This window comes from Ursus maritimus, unplaced genomic scaffold (genome assembly GCF_017311325.1).
Source record: "Ursus maritimus isolate PB19 unplaced genomic scaffold, ASM1731132v1 scaffold_27, whole genome shotgun sequence".
In the NCBI taxonomy this organism is placed as follows: domain Eukaryota; kingdom Metazoa; phylum Chordata; class Mammalia; order Carnivora; family Ursidae; genus Ursus; species Ursus maritimus.
This window is the reverse complement of record NW_024425230.1, coordinates 34,078,456-34,104,362: the sequence shown is the minus strand read 5'-3', so window position 1 is coordinate 34,104,362 and position 25,907 is coordinate 34,078,456. Positions and strand designations below refer to the sequence as shown.

Below are 25,907 nucleotides of genomic sequence, written 5' to 3'. Positions count from 1 at the left end.
CCTCTGCTGCAGACTAACGCTCACGACTTGCCTGAGTAGCTAATACCGGTTCACACAAGCCGGTTGCACTGGCTATTTTGGGATTGGAGTAAACTTGGCCTGCATGCTTCTGTTTCAGCTGTTACGTTTAAAGCATTGTTGCAAGAGTTCGACAGTGCCGTTTTAAATAAAGAAAACTACATTCAAGGAAAATTAAATGAAAAAGAAAAGGTGATCTCCGGACAGAAATTGGAAATAGAACGCCTGGAGAAGAAAAACAAAACTTTAGAGTATAAGGTTTGTTTTGGCATGATTCCGTGGATGTGCGTGCTGGCCGGTCGGCACTGCTCTCTGTCTGACCTGGCTCTCGGCCTCCTGGCCTTCCACCGCTTACTGAGGGAGAGACACTACCGGGTTCCTTACTAATCTCCACCTCACCCCAGAAGAGGAAATGTGAGTGAAGGGCTTTAGAGGGGTAATATACTCTTTAATTTTCTGAGTTAGACTTTGGCAATTGGCGAGAATGTTCTTGGACCAAACAAGTGAGTTTCTAGAGGCCTTTCATGAGTTTAGCTCTGGTTATGGCTTGCTTTTTGACTTAGGACTCTAGGTTCTCTTATTTGTAGAGTATCATTTAGGGGGTACCCACTCATTCTAGACAGAAGCTCATCTCAACCAATACAGTGTTCTCTCTTCTGAACACAGCCTAAAAACAAAATTCAGGTCTAATTTTAGGGGAAAATCATTTTCACAAGAAGTCCTGGAAAGCTTTCTCTTTTCTGTGAGGATCTTGTTTAGAAGTTCTCACTTCTGGGCACAGAGGTAGGAATTCAGATGACACCGTATGATTTTTCTTTCCACAACTGTGCCTGCATGAGCACATCACGAGAGCGGTTAGTTCACAGCTACACGCAGTGTTCACAAGCCAGATCCTGAGCAGAACGGTCTGCCTTCCCAGATTGAGATTTTAGAGAAGACAACTACTATCTATGAAGAAGATAAGCGCACTCTGCAACAGGAACTCGAGACTCAGAACCAGAAACTTCAGCGGCAGTTTTCTGACAAACGCAGACTGGAAGCCAGGCTACAAGGCATGGTGACGGAAACGACCATGAAGTGGGAGAAAGAATGCGTGAGTGTCCCCTGCGGGGCTTACCTCCGGGACGGTGACCGACTTCCACCCGTGGTGTTCTGAATCCGTGTTCCGAGGCCTAGGGTTTTGGTGGCAGCGGCAGCAGGAGCTACTGTTCGGTCCATCCTGTTTCCTTTCTCTGCCCTTAAAACACGTGACCAGTGAGCCGGCACGACAATGTGTGCTTGCTCTGGGAGGACGATCATTCTTAGGAAACGAGGTGGCTGGGTGGTCTGGGCTGTCCGTCTGGTGTGACTGAATTAGACGTGTGTCCCTGTCGCTAACCTAGGAGCGCCGGGTGGCAGCCAAGCAGCTGGAGATGCAAAATAAACTCTGGGTCAAAGATGAGAAGCTGAAACAACTGAAGGCTATTGTCACTGAACCCAAAGCTGAAAAGCCAGAGAGACCCTCTCGGGAGCGGGACCGGGAAAAAGTCCCTCAAAGAGCTGTCTCCCCATCACCAGTACCTGTAAGTTTCTCGTCCGTCGCTGGGTAGTCACTTGCACTAGAGAACATTTGTTCAGATGAGGCAACTTTCTAGGGCGCTCCCTTTGTTGTTTTATATTATTGTATTTCTCCAACTTCTCTATGTAAATAGTTCTAAATTCAGCAGAAACACAAATTTAGTGCAAATTCAGAATAAAACATTGAATAACTCCGTAAAAATAATTCTAACGTGCTAAAATGATAGAAAAGCAGTGAATTGTTTCTGTCGGTGTTTCAGTCTTGCTCATTAATTTCTCTTCCATTTTTTTAGCTTTCTAGTAACTATCTTGCTCAGCTTCCCGCCGGCCAGCAGCTCCTGAGCCAGCCGCAGCTACATAGGCGCTCTAACTCTTGCAGCAGCATTTCTGTAGCTTCCTGTATTTCGGAATGGGAGCAGAAAATTCCTCCGTACAACACACCTGCCCATGTCACCTCTATTGCAAGGCGTAGGCAGCAGGAGCCAGGACAAAGTAAAACTTGTGTCGTGTCAGACAGAAGGCGAGGGACGTACTGGCCGGAAGGCAGGGAGGTGGTTCCCACACTCAGAAATGAGGTAGAGCTAGAAGAGGACCTCTGCTGCAGGGTCAGTGCCAGCGCTCTCTCAAAGCGTCGTAGCCCTAGCGTCGGGGTTTGGTGGGGGCTTTTGTGACTCGATTTGTTCAGAAAGTTCAACGGAAAGATGGACGAGCTCCAAATATAAACAAGGTCTAATTTTTCTGATATTTTGAAAAAATCGCCCTGAAACTGAGGCCTAGCTCTTCGTCTGAAAAAGCCATTAACACATCTGGCCACAGTGGACCACCAGCGACCGTGGGTCACTGGGGCGCGTCCCAGAGTAATCCGGGCTTCTCATTTGCATAAGCTAATGAGCAGCCGCAAAATCAGTGTCTCAGAGCACATCTTCCATTCTTCTCTTTGTTTTCCTTTCTCAAATTTTTTGCTGCTTTTGAACTTTTATTTTTAAAATTGTTTCCTCAAACTTATTTTGAAAAGTTTCACACTCAAAAGTTGAAAGAATAGTACAGACAGTATCCTCCTTTCCCCTTACCTAGATTTACCAATTGTCATTTATATAATCATTTTTTCCTTGAACTTCTGAAAGAAAGTCCCTACACTTTGTGACATTCCATCCTACTAAGGACATTGTCCAGTATAAACAGTCTTTAGCAAACCTAAGAAAGTTAACATTAACTGAATAAATATCCTCTATTTTTAATCTATGATCCTAACAGAGTGAATGCCCGACATGTGGTTGTTATGTGTCTTCAATCTCTTTTAATATAAAAGAGTCCCCCCGCCACACATTTTTTTTTTTTTAATTTTCATGACATTGACTGTTTTTGAATAGTCCAGGCCTGTTGTTTTGTAACTACTGAAGGTTTGCATGTCCAGTAAATTGCTTTTAATCTCAAGACCTTTATCTCAACTTATAAGGGCTCGGCCTCAGTCAAGGGTGTTTAAAGAAATTCATGTTTAAGTCTTCTTCTTAAGGATTAAGGTAAAGTTTTTCCTTTGACTCTGAATAAACGGACCAAGTTAATATTGTGGATTTATATTTAGTAAAATCTTACTGTAGCTCTTTTAGAATTTGTTTTTTACAAATTAATCTAATACTATTTTGCTTTTAGATTTTCTTGTATAATTTAGGGTACAGATAAGCTTCATTTAGATGGCCTGCACTCCTGCTTTTTAAGGGATAGTGATGAATTGCAAGGTATTTGCCAAGACAACAGATGATTCTAAAGCCTAAGTTCTTTACTTTGCAAATTTTGCTTGAAACCTTTTTAAGGAGCAAATTATGGTGACTGGGCTTTCTGATCAACTCTAATAAATCCCCTTTATTTTTCATGAAAGTTTACAGAGTGAATACTACTCAAGGCCTGCTTATGCCTGGTCATCATTAATGTGGTATCTAATTTGGATCTTAGATATTTAAGAGGATTTACTAGAGACCCTTTAACTTCTCACTTGAAATCAAATCTCTTTAGAAGTGCAGCAAAGTTAAGGCTAGTCTATGCATTGAGGTTTATTGGCCAAAAATTGTCAGGTGGGCTGAATTTATACTGCAGTGAGAAAGAAGTTGTAAATATCTTTGATTCCATAAATGATAGTAGATTGTAACAATTATCTTTCTGAAGCTAGTTTCTTGTATTTATTGCTAAATGTGTTCAGGAGAACGATCACCTTTGCTAAATGGTAGGCCATGAGAGCCTGACTTTCTTTGTTCAACATCAGGCCACTTTAAGAACGGAAGGTTTCCTGGGTTGCTGGAGGCGTGGGCATCTTTCACGGCCAGCTCTGTCACCCAGGTTCTGCAGGAGCAATGACTTACCACTAGCACTTCAGCTGTTGCTTGCGATTACATAAGGGAAATGCTTCAGTTCTCCAGACAGGCATTTTAAAGTTGGGATCTTTGTACGTGACCAGCTTGGAAGGATTTGGCCTGTGACAGACTGTTTCATTAGCTTTCAGTTATACAAACAGGAGACGTTTGAAGCAATGAGTTGTCTTTGGAACTATGTCCTGTACGTGAAATACTTTTTCTTAGACTGGATGTGCTAAATTTAACTTTCCCAGATTTACATGATAGTTGACTGGAAGCAACTAATTTTTTATTGTATGATTGATTTGAGACTGATTTGATCCTACATTTTTAGTTTGGTTCTTGGAATCTTCACGAAATGTTTGATAGTTGGTATGTTTTAGCCGTTATTGTGTTTGAACTTGTCATGAAGTTCTATTTGAGATTTTAAGATCTCAAAGTAGTCAGAAGTACTTCATTTATATTCTCAATCATTTTATACATATGGTTCTTATTATACCTTATGTTAACATTTTGTCCATTAGTTTTTACTTATTTATTATCTTTGTATACAGAGTGTTTTCTCTTTTGTTTAGAGGTCTGTGGCCATGTTTAGGGCTTTTATTGACCTTATTTGAAGTTTTTAACATAGTTGTGGACCTGACAGATTCCCTAACAATAGCAGGCACAACGGCCTTGACAGAGAATGTAAAATGAATTCTCCTGAATACCACCTACACAGGAAAGCCTAGCGGCATAACCAGAACTTCCAGTTCTGTTGAAAGGGAAGCTCCCTGGTAGAATGTATAATAGACAAGTGGTATTCAAAGATGTTTATTGGTTTTGTGGTTAAATACAAAGAGAACATTTACATTATCTGAACATATTTAGCTTTTGGAAAAGGTTCGTGGGTTTGTTTTGATACTGTCATCAACTAATGTAGCCCAACCTGCTGCACTTCTAATACCCTTAAATTAATTCTGGGTTATGCTTGTTTCTTGATTCCTCTTTCAACCTGATCAGAACGCACCACCAGTTCGTCTCCGCCACAGACGATCTCGCTCTGCAGGGGACAGATGGGTAGATCATAAGCCTGCCTCTAACGTGCAAACTGAAACAGTCATGCAGCCACATGTCCCTCATGCCATCACAGTATCTGTTGCAAATGAAAAGGCACTAGCTAAGTGTGAGAAGTACATGCTGACCCACCAGGAACTAGCCTCCGATGGGGAGATTGAAACTAAACTAATCAAGGTAAAAACAAACTGACACAGGACGAAAAACATACAGAAAGTCAACTTCGCAAAAAACCACTAACTTTTCTGTTCCTTTGATGACACACAGGCAGTGTCAACAAAGATAAATGGGTGTTGGTACCACCTTTTTGTTTGTTCGTTAGAAAACTAAAGGAACTGCTCAGGCTGTAAATCTGCTAAACTTAAGGACTCAATCAGCTGCTCTCTAGGGAATGAGGCTCAGATTCTCGGGATTCTGTTCGAGCGACTCCAGATCTAGCATGTGCTTGTACAGTTAGTTTTACTAACAGTTACTTCAAAGTAAACCCAAAGAACTCCTACCATTTGTCAGTTCCAGATAAAAAGCCCACGTTAAAATGTGACTTATCAAAATTTCTCATTATTGAGCTACCCAGAGCCCTCTCCCTTCCCTCGCCTGTAGAAAATTTGTCCTTTGATCAGAGAGTCAATGAATAATCACGGAAGTAAAAGCCAACCGGAAAAAGTTTAGAGGATGGTTCTTAATTACAGCCAGAGTCATCAATAAGACTATAACATGAGGGGGGTGGTACACCCAGAGGAAAGTATAATGCCTTAGAACATTTAGAAATTTCTGGTAGATTTCTTAATCGTTGGTGCAGTCTTTAAATTATAGATTGAACAAAAAGGAGTATTATTTTTTGCAATTTAAGAATGTTACTGATTATATTGCATTGGACTTCCTTGGTTACTGAGAGAATTTCTGAAGTATTTTAATAGCACAGTCTGAAGCACCATCTGGTTTTGTGAATAGGACTTTATTACTGTTTCATGGAGAATCTTAAGTTCAGTTTGAATTACATGTTTATCATTCAGGTATATCAAAGCATAACGCTGACCTTTTCTCTCGGCTTCAGGGTGATGTTTATAAAACAAGAGGTGGTGGACAATCTGTTCAGTTTACGGATATTGAGACTTTAAAACAAGAATCGCCAACTGGGTGAGTGATCCTCGGATGTCTCTCTTCAGAGGGCTGTAGTTTTCTTAGCTGCTTATTCTTGCAGAACACAACATCCTCTAAGAGGTAGCATTATCGGAAGGAGTGCAGTGATATCCCAGTTCTAGTATTTTTCCTGTTCTTAGATGCAGAAATAATTGTTGCATCTTCTTGCCCCTTTTTCCAGTCGAAAACGAAGATCTTCCACAGCGGCACCTGCCCCACCAGATGGCACAGAGTCTGAATGGACTGATGTAGAAACCAGGGTAGGCATAAAAATTAAATATTTGTCTGCTTCATAGAAGTTAGGGGCAACCTATTTTAACCCCCCGGCTCCGGCTTTTCCTGCTCTCGGAAGCAGCTGAGGTCTGACCTCACATCGCCAGTGCAGCCTGCAGGCCCGTTCTCCGCAAACCTGCCAAGGTTCTCACGTTTGTTTGGGTCTGCTCCTACTGGAGTGCTCTGGTTCAAGGTCCCTGTTTGCAGTTGAGAGGGACAGGGCCTGAGAATCGAGTCAGAGCGCATCACTGTAGAGTAACAATTCACATCAACTTGATGGGAGTCCTCACAGAAGCACAGGTTCCCAGGGAACTGTTACTGTTACTCTGAAAGAGCACAGGAAGGGCAGGCCAAGCGCTGGCCCTGGGCGCTAACCTTCCCAAGGAAATTACCTGCACACCCTAGAGACCCTTCCAGCTCACCATCTTTGTGGCCTATGTCAAATAAACCGCACGCGCCTGGCACTTTAACATAGGTGTCTGTGCTGTACTAGAAAGCACTGTGGGACTCCACCGCGGTTGAACCATCTGAGCAGAACTGAGTTTGTAGACTGTAGAGAGAGGAGCTGATCTTTCCCTCTTCTGTAATTTTCCTCAGTGTTCTGTGGCTGTGGAGATGAGAGCAGGATCTCAGCTGGGACCGGGATATCAGCATCACGCACAACCCAAGTGAGTCCTGACTAACTGGGCCTTTCTGTGTGTTCTCCCTCCTCCAGTATTTCCACTATCACCCCTTCTCCGTACTCTCCACTTTGACTGAAGAGGACGTTTGTGGTTTTTGTTTACCCCTGGGAATATGTGGGCTCCCTAGCAGACTGCCGCAGCAGGGCTGAGAACCTCCGAGGGCTTGGTGGGAGCAGTAACAGGAGGTGACGGAAGATTGCTCACGCTCGGTCCCACTTTGCTAGGGCTCCTAAAGCTCTCTGAGGTGGGCTGAGAGCCCCTGTAAGGCGGGAGGCGGGAGGCTTTAGTCAGGGATGACAGCTCTTCGTGTAATTCACTCTTTCCGAACTTGCCTGTTGGTCTCATTATAGCGGTAAGTGTTCACTAGAATAAAATGGAACAGTGGCATTTATGGTTGGGGAAGGAATCACACTTTTCCTTCTATGAAGCACATACCTAAGGGTCTGGTCTATTCTTTTTCCATATTAGTAAAACCCCTTTTCAAATGTTTACCTATATAAGTCTTCCTGTCCATTTTTTTTTTTTTTAGGAAGATGGGCAGAGGGAGAGGGAGAGAGAGAATCTTTTTTTTTTTTTTTAAAGATTTTATTTATTTATTTGACAGAGATAGAGACAGCCAGCGAGAGAGGGAACACAAGCAGGGGGAGTGGGAGAGGAAGAAGCAGGCTCATAGCAGAGGAGCCTGATGTGGGGCTCGATCCCATAACGCCGGGATCACGTCCTGAGCCGAAGGCAGACGCTTAACCGCTGTGCCACCCAGGCATCCCCTTCGTGTCCATTTTTAATACACGTATTCCTTAGGCAAGTTGGAAAATCACTGCAATAGGATGAAGGCAGGAATCCTGCTTTTTAAACTTAACACTGGATACACATATCTTATAACTGTTACTTGCTTTCTCAGGATTTGAACTGTCTCAGGATAAAACCTGAGTTCTCGTGAAGCCTCTCCTAGGAGATCCAATTGCTATGAATGTGTCACTGATTCCAAAAGTCAATACTAAATGCTGGTTTTCACGTTTTAGGCGCAAGAAACCGTAACCTGACAGTCTTGGTGATGTCTCCAAAGCCATGCCAGGAATCTTCTCACAGCTCTGTTGAGTATCACAGACCTCAGAGACCTCATACACTGGTGCAGATCAGAGATCCCCCTATGGCTCCAAAGATATCTAGGATTCAGCACACTCTTTATATTCTCTGCCTTGCCATATGAACTTTTTAATAATGCTATTGTTTTGTATATTTCTTGTATACTTAATAACTAATTCCCACAAGTGTTTTGTCCTGGGTGATTAAGGAAAAATATATGTAGATCACACTTTATTTGTGTGTGTGACTTTTCCTGCTCTTGTCTGAATACTTCTTAAGGTTTTATAAACAAAACAAATGCTGCTATAGATTAGCTTGCAAGAATGCACTTTAGACATATTTGACAATTCAAACTTTCAAAATAAGGATGTCAGTAACTGGCCAATACTAAAGCCATTTTAGGAAGTTGTTTTGAATTTTGTGTATATATATATATATATCCACTTTCTGACCTTTAGATATGCGAAAAGATTGAAATAAACACTAAGAAATACAAAGATGTGTGACCGTCATTTAACACATCCTCTAGTGTCACGCCTTGCACTGAGCTGATGCGCTTTTGTTTCTCTCCTGTTGGGGCTACCTGTTTGAAAGCACACAAAGGAACAGCTCCAAAACAGGGTACCTCTCCTGCCCAGGGACCCATTTCTTCCCACAGCACAGCTTTGAGGAGGGACCTCCTTGATGGGGAGAGGGAGAGGGAAGGGGAACACGCAGGACCATCAAAGGACACTGAAGGATCCCTGGGTCTGCTGTGGGATCTCAGCAGGAGGTCCGCACAAGGCCCTGTGGGAGTACCCTGTTCCACGTTCCCCTACCAGCCTGTCGGCAACCACAAAGCACGGTGCCTACACGTGCCCTCACCGCATTCCTCTGTTGCCGGCTTCGGGACTGGCTGCTTTTACATGCGGGCCCGAGAGTGCCGCTCCAGAACCAGCTCAGGTGAGGAGAAGCCAAAAACCTGAGCTACTGCACCACCTTCTGGGAAACAAAAGAAAGGTCTGCAATCCCCGATCTGTCGAACTGTAACAAAGTCAACAACCAAGTGAGCTATTTCAGCGCAATAGCAGAGGTACATTTAATCAAGCACGATAAAAAATCACGGTAATGCGGTATCACAAAAAAAATTCTCCAGCAACTGAACCCAAAGGTGCAAAATATTGTGATTTAACTGACAATTCAAAATAGCTATTATAAAGAAATTTGATGAGCTTGTAAGAAAACTCACGGGATTCAATTTAGGAATAAAATTACTGAACAGGAGGTGTTTTTTTTACCAAGGAGTTTGAAATTTTTAAAAAGAACCAGACAAATTCTAGAGTTGACGAATTCAGTGAATGAGACGAAGAAATGCATTACAGAGCCTAGGAAATAGGGCAGATCAGACTGAAGAAGGAATTAGTGATTTGGAGGATAGGAATTTAGAAATGACCCAGGAGAGAAGAGCTAAGATTTAAAAAAAAGAAACTGAAGAAACCCTCCAAGAGCTCTCACATATGATGAGAAAATATAATAGTCTGCCAGAAGGAGAAGGGGAAAAGGGAGCAGAGAGTGTATACAGGGAAACACAACAGAACTTCCCAAACCTAGGGAAGGAACTGGAGAAGTCCAAGAAGCTAACAGAATACTCTATTATCTCAATGCAAAAAGATGATCTCCCAGACACATTATAATGAAATTTTTTTTTTTAAAGGCACCCAGGGACCAAAGAAAGTAACCTACAAAGGAACCTCCATTAGTTTATTGGCGGGTTTCTCAGAAATTCTACAGACCAGGAGGGAGTGGAACGACCCATTCAAAGTGCTGAAAAATAAAAACTGCTAGCCCTGAACACTTTATCTGGCAAAGATATGCTTCAAATGTGAGGGAGAAATACAGGCTTTCCCTACAAACACTGAGGGAGTTCACCACTAGACCTGCCTTGCAAGAAATACTGAAAGGAGTTCTCCAAGCTGAAGTGGAAAGATGCTAATTAGTGACAAAAAAGCATATGAAATAACTTACACTCTGGACAGGGGTGAAAAACTTTTAGAAAACTGTATATTGGAATGATGTGTTAGCCACTTTATTATAATATAATATAATATAATATAATATAATATAATATAATAATATAAAGGAGTCCATAAAAAGGACTCCTTACATGTTTTAGGTAAGCCACATGGTAATCACAAAACAAAAATCTAGAGAAAAGTCATAAAACATAAAACAAGGGAGACTGAGCAAATCATCATGGAAAATCATGTTATAAAGGCAGACAGAAACATTGGGAAAAAGAAACAACCAGAAAGCTAAATATAAGAGGCAGTAGTATTAAGTCCTTCAGATCAATAATCACTCAATATAAATGGATTGAATTCATCAATCAAAAGGCACAGAGTAGCTTGATGGATAAAAACAAGACCCAACCATATGCTGCCTATAGGAAACTCATTTCAACTTTCAAGATACACACAGGATCAAAGTGAAGGAATTAAGAGAATATTCCAAGCAAGCAGAAACCAAATGAAAGCAGGAGTAGCTTTACTTATATCAGACAAAATAGAGGTCAAGCCTAAAAACAAAAAGAGAAAGAACGTCATAATGATAAAACAGTCCATACATCAGGAAGACAGAACAATAGGATGTACGCACCCAACGTTGCATCACCAAAATTTATTAAGCAAATACTAACAGATCTAAAGGGAGAAACAGACAACAATACAGTAACAGTAGGGGACTTCAGTACTCCACTGTCAGCAACGAACAAATCATCCAGGTAGAAAATCAACAAAAAAACTAAACTGAACCACAGAACAAAGTAACTTAACAGACGTATCAGAGCAGTCTATCCAACAGAGACAGAATACACATTCCTCTTCAGTGCACATGAAATCTTTTCCAGGACAGATCACATGATAGGGCATAAAACAAATCCCAGCAAATTTAAGACTGAAACCACATCAACTATCTTTTCTGACGATAATGGTATCAAACTAGGAATCAACAAGAGGGAGACTGGAAAACTTACAAATATGTGGACACTATACAACATGCTTTTGAATAACCAATGTGTCAAAGAAGAAATCAAAAGGAAATAAAAAATGACCTTGAAACAAATGAAAAATGGAAATACAGCATACCAAATCTTACAGGATGCTGTAAAAGCAGTTCTGAAAGTTTATAGCAATAAATGCACATGTTAAGGAATTAGAAAAAATCACAGATAACCTTTCCCCCCGATGAATAGGAAAAACAAGGCCAAAGTTAGCAGAAGGAAGGAAATTATAAAGATCAGAGTAGAAACAAATGAAACGGGGACCAGAAAAATGGAAAGGATCAACAAAACTAAAGGCCGGTTCTTTGAAACAGTAAACAAAATCTTTAGCCAGACTAAGAAAAAAAGAAAGACTCAAGTAAGAAATGAAAAAGGACACATTACAGTCGACATTACAGAAAAACACATGACCATAAGAGACTACTATGAACAACTGTATGTCAACAAATCAGACACCCTAGAGGAAATGAACAAATTTCTAGAAATACACAATCCACCAAGCCTGAGTCAGGAAGAAAGGGACTATCTGAAAGGATGAATAATGAATAAAGAGATTGAATCAGTAACGAAAACCCTCCCAACACAGAAAACCCCAGGACCAGATGGCTTCACAGGCAAATTCTACCAAACCTTCAAAGAATTAACAGCAGTCCTTCTCAAACTCTTGCAAAAAAAAAAAAAAAAAAAAAAAAAAATGGAAGCAGGGATAGTTCCAAACTCATTCTATAAGGCCAAATACCAAAGAGAGAGAAGGACACCACAAGAAAACTAGATCAGTATCCCTGATGAATATAAATGCAAAAATTCTCAACAAAATCTTCGCAAACTGAATTTGAGAACACGTAGAAAAAAGTACACACCATGACCAAGTGGGATTTATCTCTGGGATACAAGGATGGTTCAATATATGCCAATCAATGAATGTGATATATCACATTAATACAATGAGAGATAAAAACCACATGATCTTAAAAGGCACAGAAAAAGCAATTTGACAAAATACAACATACTTTCACAGTAAAAACCCTTGCAGATGGGATACAAATGGAACATAATCAAGGCCATACACAACAAACCCACAGATAACATCATACTCAATGGAAGAAAAAAATGAAAGCTTTTTCGCCAACATCAGGAAGAAGACTAACATGTCCCCTCTCAGCAGTCTTACCCAACAGTCCTTGCCCGAGCGATGAGGCAAGGCAAAGAACTAAAATCCATTCAAATCGAGAAGGACGAAGTAAAACTGTCACTATTTTCAGATGATAGGATTCTGCACATTGAAAATCCCAAGGCTCAAACAAAAAACTGTTGGAGCTAATCAATGATTTCAATAAAGCTGCAGGACACAGAACCAACACACTGGAATCAGTTGCATTTCCGTACACGAGGTGTGAAACATCTGCAAAAGAATAACCTTATCCTGCGTGAATTTTGGAAGATGGCAGAGCAGGAGAGTCCTGAGCTCACCTTGCCCCACGGACACGCTGAGCCAACAGCTGCATCTACACAACTAACTCCACAGATGACCTGAGGACGGACAGGACAGACCTTCCGCAGCTAGTCACAGGGAAGGCCACATCAGAAAGCGGAGGGGGGGGGAGACGTGCTTGGGAACCACACCCCCAGTGCACCCGGCCACAGACAGGAGGGACATCACAAACACAAAGAAGCGAGAGGATGAGAGCCCACACAAGGGACGCCCAGCACTGAGGACCCACACTGGGGAACAGGAGTCCCCATGACATCTGGCTTGGAAACCAACAGGCCTTCAGCGCAGGAGCTTTAAAATTCAGAGGGCGGTGATGGGAAACTGAGTCCCCACCCTTAAAGAACCAATATACTAAATAACCTGGCTGGAGACACAGCACGGAAACAGCAGTTGGAAAAGCACCTAGGGTGCCCCTGAAAGACACATACTGACTAGTTTCAGAATGCATGTTGGAGAGGTGGGGATCTGCAGGAGATTTCTGCAGAACAAAAGTGCTGGCAGGCACCGTTTCTCTTGTCCCCCAGCCTAGACAGCTGATGCTCGCAGGGGCCGGCACGGAACCCTCCATGGAACCCTCCATGGAACCCTCCATCTACTTCGCTAGCATTGTGTGCTCCGCCCGGGTGCTCTCTTGCAGATCTGCCCAATCCAACCGCCTGCCTCCCAGGTGTCCCTCCGAAGTGACTCCTGTCCTGAGGCGTGGTGGCAAGGAGCCCCACACCACCGTGCCGGCGGTTCTGCAGCTGAGCCTCTTAGCTGACAGCGCATGGGCTAAGCCCTGCCTGTCGGTGCGCCCACAACGGTGGCAGAGACGCCAGGTGCAGACAGCTGGACCGACTGCCGGCCCTGTCCGCTCAGGAAACCCGCCACCACTGCAGAGGCCCCTCAACAGGGGTGGGGGTGGGGGGGTGTAACTCCCAGGATGCCACAGCAGGGATGCAGGCAAGTGCAGCTGGTGGGGCAGAAGGCAGGCACAGCTCAGCCACAAGAGGGCACACACAGCCCACAAACGGGACACCTCCGAGCACCTGGTCCTGCTGAGCATGGGGTGGGGGGGCTGCACCACAGGGCACCGCAGGACCTCTCCTACACACGGCCACTATTTTCAAGACTGGGAGATAGAGCTGATCTACCTAATACACACAAACAGACAAGATGAGGAGACAAAGGAATATGTCCCAAATCAAAGAATAAGACAAAAATCAGAGTAAAAGACCTAAATGAAACAGAGATAATATGCTTGATAAAAAATTCAAAGTAATGGTCATAAAGATGCTCACTGGACCTGAGAAAAGACATCATCGTGTATAATAGCATTCACATTCTAGAGTGCCAGACGGAGAGAGAGAGAGGGCAGAAAATCGTCTGAAGAAATAACAGCTGAAAATATCCCCCCTCTGGGGAAGGAAACAAACATCCGAGTCCACGAAGCAAAGATGGCCCCTAACAAGGTGAACCACAGGAGGTCCAGACCAAAACACATAATAATTAAAATGGCAAAAAGTAATGATAAAGACCATTTTAAAAGCAACAAACCAAACCAAAACAAGATACAAGGGAAAACCCCTGAAGCTATCAGCTGATTTTTCAGCAGAAACTATGCAGGCCAGAAGAAAGTAGCAAGATATATTCAAAGGGCTAAAAGGGAAAAAACTTAACCAAGAATACTTTACCCAGCAAGGTTATCACTCAGAAAGGAAGGAGAGAGAAAGTTTCCCAAACAAAGGTTGAAATTAAACTGGCCTTATAAGAAATGTTAAAGGGGATTCTTTAATTGGGGAAAAAAAAAAAAAAGGGCATAACTAGAAGAAAATAATGGAAGGAAAAAATTTCAAAGATAAAAATAAACATACAAGAAAGGTAGCATGTTAACCACTTACAAAGCCAATATGGAAGTTAAAACACAAAAGTAGTAAAATCAATTATCTCTACAAAATTAAGCAAAGCATACACAAAAGAATGCAAAATATGACATCATACACATAAAACATGGAGAGGGGAGTAAAAATTTAGAGGTTTTATAATGTGTTCAAACTTAAGAGACCATCATTTAATACAGACTGCTAGATACATATGATGTTATACATGAACCCAACAGTAATCCCAAGTCAAAAACCTGTAACAGAGGGGCGCCTGGGTGGCTCAGTCGGTTAAGCAGCTGCCTTCAGCTCAGGTCATGATCCCAGGGTCCTGAGATCGAGCTCCATGTCCGGCTCCCTGCTTCGTGGGGAGTCTGCTTCTCCCTCTCCCTCTGTTGCTCCCCCTGCTTGTGCTTTCTCACTTGTGCTCTCTCAAATAAATAAATAAAATCTTAAAAAAAAAAACAACAACCCTATAACAGATACACAAAAAATAAAAAAAGGGAATCCAAGCATAACACTAAACAAAACCATCAGACCACAAGGGAAAAGGGGGAAGAAGTAGAAAAAAGCAGAGAAAAGCTACAAAACCACCGAAAAACAATTAACAAAATGGCAATAGGTACATACCTATCACGATTATTTCAAATGCAAATGGACTAAATGCTCTAATCAAAACACAGAGGGTGACTCAGTGGGTTAAAAAAAAACAAGACCCACCTATGTGCTGCTTACAAGAGGCTCACTTCAGACTGAAAGACTCGTACAGACTGAAAGCGGAGGGATGGAAAAGCATATGCCATGCAAATGGAAACAACAACAAAAGCCATGGTGGCAATATTTATATTAGACAAAACAAACTTCATTACTTTTTTTTAAAGATCTACTTATTTGACAGAGAGAGAGAGAGAGCACGGCCCACATGCACATGGGTGGGGGGAGGGGGAGAGGGAGAGAGAACCTCAAGCAGACTCCATGCAGAGCCTGACCTGGGGCTCATTCATGACCCTGAGATCACGACCCGAGCCAAAACCAAGTCTGACGCTCAAATGACTGCACCCCCCAGGTGCCCCCAGACAAACAGGTTCTAACACAGTGTAGCAGAGGACAAAGGAGCACTGCATGATGATAAAGGGATCACTCCTTCGAGAGGGTGTAACAACTGTAAATATCTATACACCCAACATGCAAACACCTCAATCCATAAAAGCAAATATTAATACACATAAGGGAAGAAATTTACAGTAGCATGATAATAGCAGGGGATTTTAACACTCCACTTATATCAACGGCTAGATCATCCAGACAGAAAATCCGTAAGGGAACAGTGGCTTTAAACAACTAATTATTAGGAAAAAACTTAACCAAAGAGGTGAAGAACTTGTCCTCTGAAAACTAAAACACTGATGAAAGAAACTGATGATGACACAAATGGGAAGATATACCCATAAATTATTAGAATTAATATTGTTTAAAGGTCCATACTACCCAAAGCAATCTACAGATTCAATGTAATCCCTACCAAAATACTAACAGCATTTTTCACAGAACTGAAATGAGCAATCCTAAAATTTGTATGAAATCACAAAAGCCCGCAAATAGCCCAAGCAATCTTGAGAAAGAAGAACAAAGCCGGAGGTAACACAATCCCAGATTTTAAGATATACTACAAAGCTGTGGTAATCAAAACAGTACAGTCCTGGCACAAAAGTAGACACACAGATCAGGGGAACACGACAAGGAGCCCAGAAATAAATCCACACTTACATGACCAATTAATCTATGACAAAGGAGACGAGAATATATGGGGAAAAGACAGTTTTTCAATAAATGGTGTTGGGAAACCTGGACAGCTACATGCAAAAGAATGAAACTGGACCACTTTCTTGCACCAAAATAAACTCAGAATGGATTAAAGACCTACATGTGAGACCTGAAACCATAAAAATCTAAAAGAAAACACAGGCAGTCATCTCAGGGAATTTGTCCTTAGCAACATATATATGGATCTGTCTCCTCAGGCAAGGGAAACAAAAACAAAAGTCAACTACTGAGACCACATTAAAATAAAAAGCTTTTGCACAGCAAAAGAAACATCAACAAAACAGAAAGGCAACCCACTGAATGGGCTAAGATATTTGCAAATGATATATCCAATAAGGGGTTAATGTCCAAAATATGTAAAGAACTCATACAGCTCAACACCAAAAAAATACAAATAATTCGACCTAAAAAGGAGCAGAGGACCTGAGTAGACATTTTTCCAAAGAACACCTACAGATGGCCAAGAGACACGTGAAAAGATGCTCGACATCACCCATCATCAGGGAAATGCAGGTGCAAACTGAAATGATACATCACCTCACACTGGTCAGAATGCCGAGTGTCAAACAGACAGGAAATAACAAGTGCTGGTGAGGGTGTGGGGGAAACAGAACCCTCACGCACTGCTGCTGGGAATGCAGACTGGTGCAGCCGCTGTGGAAAACAGTATGGGGGTTCCTCAAAAAATTAAAAATAGAAATACCATATGATCCAGTAATTCCACTACTGCATATTTACCCCCCAAAAATGAACACTAATCTGAAAAGATCTATTTCCTCCTATGTTCATTGCAGGGTTGTTTACAATAGCCAAGATATGGAAGCAACCCGAATGTCCATCAGTGGATGAATAAAGAACATGGGTCATACACACACACACACACACACACTCACTCACACTCACACACACTCACACACGCAAGGGGACTGTTACTTGGCTATAAAAAAGAATGACATCTTGCCATTTGCAACAATCTGGATGGATTGAGAGGGTATAATGCTAAGTGATATAAGTTAGACAGAGAAAGACAAAGACCATATGATTTCACTTACACATGGAATCTAAAAAACAGAACAGACTCTTAAGTACAGAGAACAAACTGGTGGTTGCTAGAAGGGAGATGGGTGGAGAGACGGGCAAAATAAAGGGGACTGGAGGTACAAACTTCCAGTTGTAAAATAAGTAAGTCACAGAGATGAAAAGTAGAGCTTAGAGAATACAGTCAATGATACCGCAATAATGTGTAGTGACTGATAGTGACTACACTTATCACGGTGAGCAATGAATAACATACGGAACCGTGGAATCAATCTGTTATATACTTGAAACTAATAAAACATTGTATGTCAATTATGTTTCAATAAAAGGACTGTTAAGTCTAAGAAAAAGAATAATGGTCACAAAAAAAAAAAAGAAAGAAAGCTTTTGCATTCACAGTAGCATCGAAAACAATAAAATACTTAGGAATAAATTTAATGTAGGAGGTGAAAGTTCTTGTTTTTGTTATTTTTAAGATTTTATTTATTTATTTGAGAGAGAGAGAGAGAGAGAGCGCGAGCACAGGCCAGGGGTGGGGGGAAAAGGGCAAAGGAATAAGGCGACACTCTGCCGAGCAGGGATCCCGACATGTGGCTCGATCCCAGGACCCTGAGTTCATGACCTGAGCCGAAGGCACACGCCCAACCCACTGAGGCACCCAGGCACCCTGCAGGTGAAAGTTCTGTAAAACAAAAACTACAAGCCTGCTGAAAAAATAGAAAAAGACATAAACAAATGGAAACACAGCCTGTGTTCATGGATCAGAAGCATTACTATTGTCAAAATGTGTATACTACTCAAAGCAATCTATAGAGTCAACACAATCCCAAATACTAATGCCATTCTTCGCAGAAACAGAAAATAAACTGTGAAGTTTGTATGGAACCACAAAGGACTCCGAGTAGCTACAGCAATCCTGAGGAAAAAGAACAAAACTGCAGGTACTGCACTTCCTGATTTCAAACTACACTACAAAGCTATAGTCTTAAAAACCATACGGTACTGGCACAAAAACAGACACGCTGACAAACAGAACAGAGAGCCCAACATTAACCTCTGCTTATACATTAAACTAATATTCGATGAGGGGGCCAATAGCACCAAATGGGGAAAAGACAGACTCTTCAACATATGATGTTGAGAAAACTGGATGAGCACACGCAGAACACTGGGACTGGACACCTATCTTACACCACACACAAAAATTCAAGTGAAATGATTACAGACTTGAAAGTAAAGACTCATACTATCCAACTCCGAGAAGAAAACATGGGGAAGAAGCTCCTTGGGGCCGGTTTTGGCAATGATTTTTGGATACGACATCCAACAACAGAAGTAAAAACCAACAGAAGGGATCACATCAAACGTAAAAGCTTTTGAATGAAAGAATTAACAAAATGAAAGGCAACCTACAAAATGGGAGAAAGTTTTTGCAAATCGTACATCAGATAAAGGGTTAATATCCAAAATACATAAAGATTTCATACAACTCGATACGAGAAAAGCAACCTGATTTAAAAATGGGGAGAAGAACTAAATAGACATTTTCCCAAAGAAGACATCCAGACGGCCACCAGGTCCATGAAAAGAGGCTCAACATCACGCATCATCAGGGAAACACAAATCAAAACCAAAAATGCTGTGTCACCTCACAGGTGTTAGAACGGCTATCATGAAGAAGACGGAACAGTAAGTGCTGGCAGGGATGTGCAGCGGAGGAAACCCTCGGGCACTGCTGGTGGGAATGCAAACTGGCACAGTCACTATGGAAAACAGTGTATGGAGGTTCCTCGAAAAATTAAAATTAGAACTACAATATGATTCCACTTCCGGGCATTTACCTGAAGAAAATCAAATCACTCTCTTGAAAAGACAGCTGCACTCCCAAGATCACTGCAGCACCATCTACAACAGCGGAGATACAGAAACAACCGAGTGCCCATCAGTAGGTGAATGGATAACATAACGCGGTGCGTGGCACGCACGCACGCACACACACAGAGTATTATTCAGCCATGAGAAAGGAGGACGTGCTGCCACTGGCCACAACATGGACAGACCCTGAACACCTGATACTAAGTGCGGTCAGCCAGACAGAGAAAGACAAGTACTGTCTGATATCACTTACGTGGGGAATTTTAAAAAGCCAAACTTGTGAAAATCAAGAATAAAAGGGTGGTTATCATGGGATGGGGGGCGGGGAGACAAGACAGATGTTTTTAAGGGTACAAACTTAAACCAAGTAGTAAGTCAGTCCTAGAGATCTAATGCACGGTGCATGGACTACAGACAGTAATACTGTATTACAAACATCAGACTTACTAAGAGACCAGAACTTAATTATTGTAAGTACTATAAAGGAAGGATAATTATGTAGTGTGATAGAGATGCTAATTACTGCCACAGTGGTAATCATATTACCATATGCAAATGTATCCAATTCTATACTATACGGTCTTGTACACTGTAAGTTTACAAAATACTATGTCAAACACACTTCAGTAGAAAAAATGAAAAAATGAAAAGTAGAATTGTTGCAATTGTAAAAAAAAAAGGCAGTAGAAAATATAAAGTAATTTGACATTAAATTGATAATGTCTTTTTTTGTGTAACCACCATTATATTTATGCATTTGCTCTTCTAGACATTTAATCAAAAAACCTGGTTGGGAGACAACTTAAATTAGAAAAAGTACTACTGAAAAACATGGTGAAAGAGACATTCTTAGCTAGGTAAACACACATTTTTCTCTGATTAAATTAGGGTTTCTTCGGAGGCTAATTTTTTTTTTTTACAATGATAATCTGTTTTATTAATAGTGAAGGTGTGATATTAGTCCACCAAATCCACTCGTCACTAATAGTACAGTGGTAAGCAATGTCACAGTTGTGTTTCTAGAATGCTCCAGAGCACTTAAGTTTAATCCTGTTTCAGTAGATGTGACTGGATTTAATCTCTCCATTTCTTATTTTTAATTTTTTAAATGGCATATTGCTTAGTCTTTTGAAAATACATCTCAACAGGACATTTGTACTACGATAGGGGAATGAGGGGTAGCAGAATCTGTCTAAAGTAAAAGTACGATGTAGGGGCGCCTGGGTGGCACAGCGGTTAAGTGTCTGCCTTCGGCTCAGGGTGTGATCCTGACGTTATGAGATCGAGCCCCACATCAGGCTCCTCCGCTATGAGCCTGCTTCTTCCTCTCCCACTCTCCCTGCTTGTGTTCCCTCTCTCGCTGGCTGTCTCTATCTCTGTCGAATAAATAAATATAATCTTTAAAAAAAAAATAAAGTAAAAGTATGATGTTGAATCCGTTTTAAGTCCCATAACTACACATAATAAAGGGAAATGCATGGGCAATTGATGTTTTGCTTAAATAGTTCTAAACATTTGCGAAGAACAGCTGTGGTTAACTGGGTGCTCAGTGTTTGACACCCTGTACAGGTGTTACCTGTAATTTACAGGTGAAGAAACAGATCAAGAGGATTAATGACTTGCTCAAGGACCCCCAAAATCATAAATGGTGGAGTTGGTATTTAAGCCCAAGTCTGAGCCTGACATCAAAGTTTTTAACCACTTTGCTAATGATTGCGTCTCATTTTTACAGCTTAAATAAAAATTTGTTAACCCTAGATAGTTACTTTTAGTTGATAATTTTGTTTTGTTTAAGTAAGCTCTATGCCCAGTGTGGGGCTTGAACCCAGGACCCCAAGATCAAGAGTCACATGCTCTAGGGACTAAGCCAGCCAGGTTGGCCTTACTTGATAATTTTTGATGTTTTGCAAAACAGGACAGTTATATTTTTTCTTACTGGTTTGTGGGACTTATATAGCTTTTGGGGACTTTGGACCTCATATCTTCTCCCAAGCTGACATTTTTTCACTTTGGTTATGGTGTTTTTTAAAATAAACTTAATTTTTAGAATTATTTTAGTTCTACCAAAAAATTGTGAGGATAAAGAGTTCCCTTATAGTCACAACCAGGTGCCCCTATTATTAACATATCAGCATATGTTACAATTAATAAACCAATATTAATATATTGTTATTAACTAAAGTCTATATTTTATTTAGAATTCCTTAGTTTTCACCTAATGGCTTTTGTCCTTCCCCGGGTCCCATATAGGAAACCACGTCACATTCAGTCATTGTATTTCCTTGGGTTCTCGGTTGTGACAGTTTTTCAGACATCGCTTACGGTTTCTTTTGGCTCGTAGTTTTCAATTTTAATGTAATCAAACCTATGAATCTTTCCTTTATGTTTTGTGCCTTAAGAAATTTTTCATATACTCAATAACAAATTCCTGTTTTCCTCTATAATTTTAGAGTTTTCCTTTTCACATTATATATGATGAGGATGGACTTAAAAATATTCTTTCCACATTTCCATATGGATAGAGAATCAATTGTCCCAGTGCTGTTTTTTTGAAAAGGTACTCTTCCCCCTAACCACTTCACTTCCCCGTTTTATAGAGCCATACCTCTGACTTACTAAGTTCCCTTATGTATGAGAGTGGATTTTTAGGGTCTCTGTCTTATTGGTCTGTTTATCATCTTTAATGTTAACAACACAGTTTTTTTTTTTTTTTAAAGATTTTTTTTATTTATTTGACAGAGCTAGAGACAGCCAGCGAGAGAGGGAACACAAGCAGGGGGAGTGGGAGAGGAAGAAGCAGGCTCATACCAGAAGAGCCTGATGTGGGGCTCGATCCCAGATCGCCGGGATCACGCCCTGAGCCGAAGGCAGAAGCTTAACCGCTGTGCCACCCAGGCGCCCCCAACAACACAGTTTTAATTCATTCAGCAGGTAGTTATTTGAGTGCCCCCTATGTGCCAGGCTTTGTTTTAGGCACAATTAATGCAGTGGCAAATCAAAGTGTGTGCCCTCCATGGAACTGACATTTAAGTAAAGCCTCTATTCTTACTCTAAAACACTGCCATAATTACAATTATGTAATTGACTGAAATTACATAATTTGAAGAGAATTACCCACTTTAAGATCTTTTCATCTGTGAATATGGTATATCACTCTATTTAGGTTGCCTCTGATGATGTTCCATAAAGTTTTATAATTTTAAAAATAATGACCATGCACAAACTGTTAGGTATACTCCTAGAAACTATATGATTTTTGCTGCTATTGTATGAGGTGTATTTTTTAATACTACATTTTGTAACTGACTTCTGCTGAACACAGAAATGCTGCTGGCTCTTGTGTATTAATCTTGAATCTAGCTACTTTGCTGAACTACTTATTAGGTTGATTTCTTTGTTTATGGAATCTCTTGGAACTTCTGGGTAAATAATCATATTATTTATGAATAACGAGAGTTCACAACTTTCCAATTTAATACCTTTTTCTTGTCTTATTGATATGGCTAAACTCTAAAACAGTAATTGAAGTAGAGGCAGAGAAAGGACACATCCTTGTCTGCTCCTGATTTTAAAGAGTAGGTTTTAAGTTTCACCATTAAGTATAATGTTTGCTGTAGATTTTTAGTAGATATCTTATCAGGATATGGAAGTTAACTTTTCTCCCAATTTTCTAAGAGTCTATGTTAAGAGTTACTTAATTTTATCAAGTGGTATTTCTGAATCTTTAAGAATTTCATCTAGGTTTTCCTCTTGGTTAATGGATTACTTTCAACAGAATTATGCTGAACTATCCTTAGTCATGATATACCATGGTTTGATGTACAGAACTGCATTCAGTTCATTAAGCTTTAAGTTTTTCCAGTTTTACTGATATAACTGACATTCACATTTTAGATTTTTGTGTTTATACTTATAAGTGAGAAGAACTTACAATTTACCTTTCTTACACTCTAAGGTTCAGGTTTTGCTACTACAGTTATAAAACAATTTGAGGAACAAAACATTGATTTAAAAGGTTTCTTATTAGTATAGTTTAAGACAGGCGATATTTTGTTTTACATTGTGTTGCTGTCTCCTATTTGCCAGATCAGTTTTTTGCTTTGTTTTGAAGTACACTGGGGGCGGGAAAGGGGGTGATTATGTTTTAGACTGATTCACTTTGGCTTTGGAAATGTTTGACTTGATAGCTTTACCTTTTTCCACCCAAATTCCACTATAATTGCTCCTAGATTTGGATGAAATTCAAAACAAGTTTTATGTTTAGAAAGCTTGGTAGTTTTTAAAGCTTTTTAAAAATTTTGGGATATTTAGGGGTACCTGGGTGGCGCAGTTAACATCTGACACTTGGTTTCAGCTCAGGTCACCATCTCAGGGTCCTGGGATGGAGCCCTGTGTCAGGCTCCCCACTCAGCAGGGAGTCTGCTTGTCTCCCTCTCCCTCTGCCCCTTCTCTCTGCTCCCTCCACCCCCCCCCCACCACCCTCTTCCTGCTCGGACACTCTCCCTCTCTCCCTCCCTCTGAGATAAATAAATAAATCTTAAAAAAAACCCAGATCAATGGCACAGACATAAACCCATTCATATATGGTCAATTAATTTATGACATAAGAATCAAGAACATATTATCAGGAAAGGAAAGTCTCCTCAATGAATGGTGTTGGAAAACTGGACAGCAACATGCAAAAGAATGAAAATGGACCACTATCTTACACCATACACAAAAATTAATTCAAAATGGAATAAAGACTTGAACGTAAGACGTGGAACATAAAACGCTTAGAAGAAAACATAGGCGGTAAGCTCCTTGACATTGGTCTTGGCAAAGATTTTCTGGATCGGACTCCAAAAGCAGAGGCAACAAAAACTAAAGTAAACAAGTGGGACTACATTAAACTAAAAACTTCTGCACAGCAAAGGAAATCATCAACAAAATGAAAAGGCAACCTATTGAACAGGAGAAAATTTTTTCAAATCATGTATCTGATAAGGGGTTCATATCCAAAATGAATAAAGAACTCCTACAACTCAATAGCAACAAAAATTCCACAAACAAATGGGCTAAAGATCTGAATAGACATTTTTTCAAAGACATACAGATGGCCAGCAGGCACACGAAAAAGATGCTCAACATTACCAATCATCAGGGAAATCAAATTAAAACCACAGTGAGCTATCGCCTCACACCTGTTAGAATAGCTGTCATCAAGATGACAAGATAACAAGCGACGGCAAGGATGTGAAGAAAAGGAAACATCTGTGTACTATTGGTGGGAATATAAACTGGTGCAGGCGCCGTGAAAAAGAGTACAGAGGTTCCCCCAAAATTAAAAGTAGAACTACCATATAATCAAGCAAGTCCACTCTAAGGTATTCATCAGAAGACAACAAAAGCACTAATTTGAAAAGATATATTTATTCCCATGTTCACTGCAGCATTATTTACAATAGCCAAGACACAGAAACAACCCAAGTGCCCATCAATGGATGAATGGATGAAGAAAATGTGATACACACACACACACACACACACACACACACACACACAGAAGATTATTACTCAGCTGTGAAAAAAAAAAAAAGTATAACACCTTGCCATTTGAGACAACATGGATGGACCTCGAGGGCATTATACTAATAAGCAAAAGAAGTCAGAGAAAGGCAAATACTGTATGATCTCACTTGTATGTGGAATCCAAACAACAAACAAAATAAACAAACCAAACTCAGAGATACAGAGAACAGACTGGTGGTTGCCAGAGGGGAGGTGGAATGGGTGAAGGGGCTCAAAAAGTTACAAACCTGCAGTTGTAAGTCACTGGATGTAATGTACAACACAGTGACCATAGTTAATAATATTGTGTTTCATATTTAAAAGCTACTAAGAGTGTAAACTTCAAAAATGGTTGACATGTTTTGCAATGCACACAAACATCGAATCATTATGCCATACACCAGAAATAAAAGTTATGTCAATTACACCTCAAAAAAAAAAAAAAAAAGCCCAACTCTCAATGTGAATCCAACACCAATTTTATTAAGCTTCAAAAGACACAAAATGGCAATGCAGCTCCTAGACAAACAACAGTTACTTCAAGAAGTCTTGAACATCTTAAGGGCAGTTTCAAGACACTTCCACCCAAACACAGAGTGCCTTGGTTACAAAAGAAAAAAAATGAAACTGACATGGAAAGTTCCCCTACATTCCCAATAGATTTTTATACTGATAATAATAGTACTTACCTCTTATGCGGTGTGAGGATTAAATGAATCCTTGTAGAGTGTGGCTCAGTGCCTGGGCCCCAGCGGGCGCTCCAACGCTACTGCTATCGTCACGCTGCAAGCTTCTCGTCTCCTCCTACGTCACTTAATTTATCCCCGACGCCGCGCTAAGCACCGGAGGTCCCCAGGCTGAAATTTAGCTCCTGCGCTCCAGGTGGTCACAGCCAGCTAGGGGAGGCTGGCGACGTCATTAAATGTCCAAATAGTGTCACACGGGCTGCAGTAGATGGGAGTGAAACCCATTTACTTAGATAACTTTTTCCTAAAAATTTTTTCACTGTTCACAAGCCCTGAGGTTTAGCCGAACCCAAGGAACTCACAGCTGCAGAAAACCCCAAACTTTTTG

At 40.8% G+C, this 25,907-nt stretch overlaps 1 protein-coding gene and 1 long non-coding RNA gene across 3 annotated transcripts in view; one reads left to right on the top strand and one right to left on the bottom strand.

Moving 5' to 3' along the window:
* The window catches only part of KIF23 (kinesin family member 23), a 26,287-nt gene extending 17,897 nt beyond the window's left edge, over nucleotides 1–8,390 (top strand). For both annotated transcript variants that reach the window (XM_040643049.1, XM_040643050.1), the window contains 9 exons: nucleotides 119–276; nucleotides 938–1,111; nucleotides 1,401–1,580; nucleotides 1,869–2,180; nucleotides 4,923–5,153; nucleotides 6,031–6,113; nucleotides 6,298–6,376; nucleotides 6,987–7,057; nucleotides 8,095–8,390. In XM_040643049.1, coding sequence (XP_040498983.1) covers nucleotides 119–276; nucleotides 938–1,111; nucleotides 1,401–1,580; nucleotides 1,869–2,180; nucleotides 4,923–5,153; nucleotides 6,031–6,113; nucleotides 6,298–6,376; nucleotides 6,987–7,057; nucleotides 8,095–8,110 — 1,304 coding nt within the window. In that variant the 3' untranslated portion in view covers nucleotides 8,111–8,390. The remainder of the gene's footprint in view (nucleotides 1–118; nucleotides 277–937; nucleotides 1,112–1,400; nucleotides 1,581–1,868; nucleotides 2,181–4,922; nucleotides 5,154–6,030; nucleotides 6,114–6,297; nucleotides 6,377–6,986; nucleotides 7,058–8,094) is intronic.
* The window catches only part of LOC121105547, a 27,082-nt gene extending 1,175 nt beyond the window's left edge, over nucleotides 1–25,907 (bottom strand). Inside the window, exons 1-3 of the long non-coding RNA XR_005838138.1 lie at nucleotides 25,523–25,907; nucleotides 1,579–1,711; nucleotides 1,136–1,424 (exon numbers count right to left, since the gene is read on the bottom strand). This is a non-coding gene — a long non-coding RNA (uncharacterized LOC121105547). The remainder of the gene's footprint in view (nucleotides 1–1,135; nucleotides 1,425–1,578; nucleotides 1,712–25,522) is intronic.